The sequence below is a fragment of the Fukomys damarensis genome, unplaced genomic scaffold (assembly GCF_012274545.1).
Source record: "Fukomys damarensis isolate Sample0158 unplaced genomic scaffold, DMR_v1.0_HiC HiC_scaffold_39, whole genome shotgun sequence".
Classification (NCBI taxonomy): Eukaryota; Metazoa; Chordata; class Mammalia; order Rodentia; family Bathyergidae; genus Fukomys; species Fukomys damarensis.
Window position 1 is genome coordinate 82989573 of NW_022900951.1, and position 7290 is coordinate 82996862.

General features: G+C 35.4%; 1 protein-coding gene across 2 annotated transcripts in view; it reads left to right on the forward strand.

The window, feature by feature from the left end:
* Positions 1-7290, forward strand: part of Rnf128 (ring finger protein 128) — a 109445-nt gene that overhangs the window by 94417 nt on the left and 7738 nt on the right. For both annotated transcript variants that reach the window (XM_010614061.3, XM_010614060.3), the window contains exons 3-4: positions 3237-3308; positions 6775-6857. In XM_010614061.3, the coding sequence (XP_010612363.1) occupies positions 3237-3308; positions 6775-6857 (155 nt within the window). The remainder of the gene's footprint in view (positions 1-3236; positions 3309-6774; positions 6858-7290) is intronic.

The following is a 7290-nucleotide window of genomic DNA, read 5'->3' on the forward strand; positions in this document are numbered from 1 at the left end:
CTACCTTTTATAGCGTTTGTTTTAATGTAATTCTGTTCTCCTGGGAAAAGACTCACATTACATAATCCTGCACCTCATATTAATGTATATTACAAACTTAGCTATAATTAAGAAATTTATGTATTTGGCATTCATTCCTAATATATTGATAAGCATTAGTACTGAAGGCTTTGAAATTATATTGTATAGAATATTTTAGAATGAGAAATCAGACTATATTAGCTTAATCAAGTAAATAGAGAGATATTACTTCTTTATGAGAGCATTTCCCTAATTGAATATCAGAGCTCATTTCTTAAGCCTAAATCAGAAACGCTTTAAAGATGAGAACAATTGGGCTGAGGATTTAGCTCAGTCGTTCAAGTGCCTGCCTTGCAAGCGCAAGGACCCAAGTTAAATCCTCAGTACAAAAAAAAAAAAAAAAGATGAGAAAAATTATTATCAGACACACATTGCCAAGTGCATTACTGCCTCCTGCCAGCCCTTGCTTTCTCTTGTTTTTCATTTACATCTTTCTCCTCTCACTCAGTAGTTAAGAATCTATGTGTAAAGAAAGTAGTGAAGATTGGAAATGTATGCCAGGGCCACCACTGAAAAAGGATTACCACAGTTTAATGGGCCCTTGTAAAGGATCATGGAAGCCCAAGATGACCACAACTATAGTTCAGGCTGTGAAGGGCAGTATCCAGGAGGCAGTGGGTCAACAAGACTCCAGCACAGGTGCATTTCTTGATGTCCTGGTAGCCACTTGCCCTATATAAGGTCTGGTACTGGTAGACAGCCACTATTGTGTGGACTCTTGTGGCTACAAGAGCAGCTGGACAGACAGGAGCAGTTGGGCCACTGGGCATATAATATGGTGGCTGAGAATGAAGATGTCTACCTCAGTCCATGGCTCTTCTTTTGGATGCATAAATCAAAATAAAACTTCCCTGTCTAAACTGGTGACAAAATAACCATAGAATGGAAGAACTAGAAAAGCATAAAGAGATAGCTGAATTATGAATGTTTGTGTTGTAATTGACTTTTGGAATATGAAGATCAGTGTTCCAGTAACAGTTCTGTTATTCAGAGGCTTTATACACTTTTGGACAAGTTATTTTACTTTCCCTAGTCTCCAGCTGCTCATCTTTAAATGAGAATATTACCTCTTTCAGAGTATTCATATGAGAACTAAATGAGGTAATGGATTGAAATAATGGCTTTAAATCTGTGTAACAACTCTATAAATACAAGGAAGTAGTAGTAACCTCCTGTTCCAAGCCACGGATGACTTCCTTGATGCAACTCTGAGCTTTGGTGAGGCTAAAACTAACCAACTCTGATATTGTGATCAAGATGTTCTTCCTCTTTGGCATAAATTTTCTTCTTTCCCAGATTAGATATTGGGCTAGGTGATCTATAGATCCTAGGTAACCTTGGTCCGCCATCACTTTCTTATTTATTTGCAATACAACTAATAAAATAGGAAGATATTTGTGCTCCAAACAAAAGCCCATCATAGAATCCCCCTTTTAACTCAAAATTAAGAAAAGGAGTGAAAGGATTTTCATTAACAACTCTTTTCTTCTTAGGCTCTAGACCTTTCTATTAATTATTTCCATTAAGCTATATTTACTAGTAAGGTAACAATCCAAGAGATTTCTACTGTCCTGTGAGAGCAAAGAAATAGTTTGGCTAATAATTTCCTTGGTCTTAAACCAAATACCTTTCACAAAATGTTATCTTATATATGACACAGATTTGGGCATTAAGGAGATTCCTCTTATATGTGCTACAAATATGTAGTAGACATGTTACAAGCATGTGTTGATGCTTTTTTATGAGTAGTAACTTCTATTTTCATTTCACTGAATGTCTCCTATATGTCAGGCATGCTGCTAGATACTTTAAATACATCATTTGTAATTTTTATGTACCCTACATGCCAGCTGGGAACCCTGCTAGGGAAGAGAATATAAGAGGGATGGGAAGTTCTTTACATTCTCGCAGTGACTTCTAGTTCTGGGCATTAACTTTTTGCTGAATTTCTAGTAAGTTTGTTCATTTTACAGTTCAAAATAGGAAGATTGCTTAGCATCTGGCCATGCTGTGCATGCTGTTATTATATTCAGCACAGCATCCACCCAGGTGTGAAATCTAGCCTCTAATTCAATTTGCACATATATTATATTCACTTCAGGCATTCTTGTATGTAGTAGATTTTAGTAAAAGGATTTATTTGCAGCATTACATCAAATTAACACCAAATACATCATACCACTTGGGATTTATTTTTCCTCTCTGGCAAATTTACCTTGCATAGAAAAGGGGCAGTCTCTCAATGATTTATCTCTTTCTAATCTTTTCCTCATCTTTTAGGTTCCTACCATATTCCATTTCACTTCTCACTCAATTATACATAATGGTTTAATCCTCACTCCCTAAATAAGCCTCGAATACCCAGACTCATTTAGATATGTGCTCATTGAAACAGTAAAGGTGACTACAGTACTGTCAGAATCCATCCTCCTTATTAAGCAATAGTGGTTATAAAAGCATTTTATCTACTATCAATACTGTAAAAGTTGGTATTATCCTCATTTTGTAGATGAGTAAATAAGCTCATAATAAAATGACTTGTCTAAAGTTATTCATTTAGTAACAAAATCAGATTTTGAATTGATGTCCATTTGAATCCAAATCCTGTGTGCTTTCTACAAAACATGTTTCAAGAAAGAAATCAGAGAAAATGGATGCACTTTAAGGTCTCTTTGTAATCTTTTCCTCATCTTTTAGGTTCCTCTCATGCTCGCTCTTCACTTCTGACTCCTCTGAGCTTGAAAGTAGAAAAATTGCCCCAAAAATTTGTAGTATCTGAATCTATTTGGAAAAGAGTCATATAGCTGTATCATTGTAATCCCAAAAATGCTGTTTAAGAAAGTAAGGAAATATAAGGAAAAAGCTTCAGCAATTTTTTGAAACCATGCCTGATAACAGAAAAATGGATCACTTATTAGTTAATTAAATTGTCTTTTAAAATACATTTATATATTGACTTTTACATGATATTTATTAGTCTACATTTTTCACCATAGTTCTTTTTTTCTCATTGAGTTTATTGGTACATTTTAGGTATACAGTACAGTTATATTCATTATTGGAATCTTGTACCTTTACATGACAGGTCTTGGTTCACATTTTACCATAGTTCTTTTTAAAAACACTTTTTCTAATACTTGTTATTTTTATTACAGAGACAATTAAAAGCAGATGCTAAAAAAGCTATTGGAAGGCTTCAGCTGCGCACACTGAAACAAGGAGACAAGGTGTATTTATTACTTTTAAATGCTATTTGTTTTAAAGCAGTGTTTCCAAGCCATTGTTGAAACGCCTCTTCCAATATGTCTTTCATTGGCTTTTGTAAACCTCATTAGCTTTAAGAAATGCATTTGTTGCTGAGAGTAGGCTGAATATTGACCTTCAAACATATCTAAATCCAAATTGCTGGAACCTGTGAACATTACCTTATATGGCAGAAAGAACTTAGCAGATACAATTAAGATAAAGAAATTGAGGGCTGGGAATTTAGCTCAGTGAGTGGTGCCTCTGTCTGCCTCACAAGCGCAAGGTCAGGAGTTCAATCCCTGGTAGAGAGAGAGAGAGGGAGAGAGAGAGAGGGAGAGAGAGAGAGAGAAGGGAAGGGAAGGGAGAGAGAGAGAGAGAGGGAGGGAAGGAGGCAGAAAAAGAAAGAGAGAAATTGAGACAAGAGGGTTATTCTGGATTATCTAGATGTGTCCCAAATATAATCACAGTGTTCTTATAAGATGAAGGAAGAGGGAGATATGGCAATGGAAGCAAGAAGTTGGATTGAGTGAAAGAAGAGGCACTGAGCCAGAGATTGCAGACAGCCTGTAGACGATGGAAAAGGATTTTCCCCTGAAGCCTCAAGAAGGAACATAGTACTGCCTGAACCGCTGTAATAGTAAAAGAATAAAGTTGTATTGTTTTAAGCCACTAAGTTAGAGTAACTTGCTACAACAACACCAGAAAACTAATACAGTGCTCTAATGGATCTTTGCTTGAACATTTATTTTCAGATTTAGGACAGTTGAGAACAACCATTGATGCATAAAATATGCACCATTAGAATAGCTATAGAACTCATCCAAACAAAGATATACCATGTATAACAGTATCAAAAGCATTAAATACTTAGATATAAATTGTCAGGTTATGTACAAAATTTATATGCTGAAGATACAAAAACAGTAATGAAAGAAAGAGATCTACTATGAAAGAGAAATATACCATGTTTCTGGGTCAGAAAAGTCATTGTTAGGTGCCATTTCCTTCAAAACTTATCTAAGGGCCAGGGATTTAGCTCAATGGCACTGTGCCTTCCTCGCAAACAAAAGGTCCTGAGTTTGATCCCTCCTACAAAAAAAAAATCTTACCTAGCAATTCAATGTCATTTCCATAAAAATCCTAGAGGGACCTTTTGAAAAAATTGACAAGGTAGGGCCAGGGATTTAGTTCAGTGGTTCTGCCACCTGCCTCCCAAGCGCAAGGACCCAAGTTTGATCCCCAGTACAAAAAAAAAAAAAATTGACATGGTAATTCTAACTTTATATGGAAAAGCCAAAGGACTACAATAAGCAAAACAATTTTAATAAATAAATGCAACTTTTGATGATTTATACTACTTAATTAGCAGAATTTTTTGTCTGCTTGTTTGTTTGTTTTGAGACAAGGTTTTGCTATGTAGTTCAGGCTGGACTTGAATTCATCCTTCTGCCTTAGCCTCCTCAGTGCTGGGATTACAGGCCTGCCCCACCACACCTAGTTAAAACTATTTTAAACCTACAGTAGTCAAAATAATTAGGTATTGGAGAAAGGATAGACTTACAATATAGACTAACACATATATGGTTAAGTAATTTTCCAGAAATATGCAAATGTAGTCCAATGAAGAAAAGATAGACTTATACCACAAAGGGATAACTACAAAAAAAGAGAGAATCGCAATTACAGTGGTACCTTAGTTCATAAATTCAGTTCTCTACACAATTCTGGTTACAAACTGAACTGTGTAAGAATCAAATTAAATTTTCCCAAAAGGTCAACATTGAAGCTAATCATTGAATTTGATTTGGTTCTCATCCAACTTAATTTTCAACCAGAATTGTGGAATCAAGTTTGGGGGAAAAATCATAATGATGTGGGACACACAAATATTTCTTAAATATGTAACGAAAAACAAGTACATAAAGAAGAAATTGGTCAAAATTAAGAATTCTTACTCTTTGAAAAACACTGTTAAGAGAAGGAAAAGGCAAGGAGTAGACTGGGAGAAAGTATTTACAAATCATCTATTTCTTAAAGGACTGTATACAGAAAGTCTAAAGAATTCTCAACAGTAAGAAAAATCCAACCCAATAAGAAATAGGCAAGTGCAAGATACTGAATTCAATTCCCGGTGCCAGAAAAAAAAAATAGATGACTGGCAATAAAAAGATGCTCAGGGGCCGGGGATTTAGCTCAGTGGTGCCACCACCGCCTGCCTCACAAATGCAAGGTCCTGAGTTCCATCCCCAGTACCAAAAAAAAAGAAAAAAGGTACTCAAATGATCATTAGGAAACAATAAAATTAAAACCACTGTGAGATACTACTGCACATTCATTAGAATGGCTAAAATTAATACAACTGAACATGCCAAGAGCTGATCAAGATGTAGAGTAAGTGGAGCTTTCATGCATTTGCTGGCAAGAATGCAAAATGGAGGGACTGGGATTTAGCTCAGTGGCTCCACACCAGCCTGTCAAGCATAAGATCCTGAGTTGGATCACGGTACCAGAAAATAAAAGAATATAAAATGGTATGGCCACTTTGAAAAAGAGTTTAGCAATTTCTTATGAAGTTAAAAATACACTGATCAAAGCTAGGCATGGTGGTGCATGCCTGTAAGCCTAGCACTCTGGAGGCTGAAGCACGAAGATAAGCTTGAGGCCACCACAGGCCACATAGCAAGTTCAAGGCTCCCATATTCAAATAAAACCTGTACACAATTGTTCACAGCAGCTTTATTCATAATTGCCCAAAACTGGAAATGACCTAAATGCCCTCCAACTGGTGAATAGATAAACAAGGAAATACCATTTAGCAATAAAAAGGATGTGGACACTCTACTGATAACAACAATATGGATGAATCATGTATGTGTTATGTTACATGAAGGAAGTGAGACTCAAAGGATAGATAGTGCATGATTCCATTTATTTTACATTCTACAAAAGCTAAACTATACAAACTGAAAACAGTGGTTGCCAAGGACTAGAAGTGAGAGAAATTCCATACTCCAAGGAGCATTAAGGAGTTGTTCGGGTAATGTTACTATTCTATATCTTGGTTATGGTGGGAGTTAAGCACCTATAAGTTTGTCAAAATTTGCAGAACTGTACACTGAAAGTAAATTTTACTGTATGTAAAGTATACCTTATCTTTAAATAGGAAAACACAGTAATTGTACAAATGACATTTTATGAATTCTAAAATCAGAAAGAAGAGTTTGAATTAGTGCTATACGATTTTTTCCTCTTTTGTTGACTTTATTCTTTTACCTATTTTAATCTAAATAAATTTAAATGATCTATTGAAACTTTACAGGTAGTCACTTAATGATAAAATTTCTATAGGAATTTATGGTAGTTGAATATATGCATATTCTGATTTTGCTCCAAAGTTTAATTTATTTTTTCTTATCTATCAGAGTAACAATAACTCTTTGCTCATAGGAAATTGGCCCTGATGGAGACAGTTGTGCTGTGTGTATTGAGCTATATAAACCAAATGATTTGGTTCGCATCTTAACCTGCAAGTGAGTTTGTTTCTTTTTTACACCAACAATTAAAACTAATGATACAATAACATCCTAATGAGATAATTGACAATGTGAAATTGGAAGAAAAGGGCTAAAGGTGTGGGGAAGGTGGGAAGGGTAGGGGAAAGGTAATAAAAGGTAAGGGAAAGAAAAAAATAGGAGAAAATGAAAAAATGGAAATAAACTGTTTGTAAATGGGGAGTTTGTTTCTTTTTTACACCAACAATTAAAACTAATGATACAATAACATCCTAATGAGATAATTGACAATGTGAAATTGGAAGAAAAGGGCTAAAGGTGTGGGGAAGGTGGGAAGGGTAGGGGAAAGGTAATAAAAGGTAAGGGAAAGAAAAAAATAGGAGAAAATGAAAAAATGGAAATAAACTGTTTGTAAATGGGGAGAGGAGAAGGGGGTGAAGGGATGGCAGGG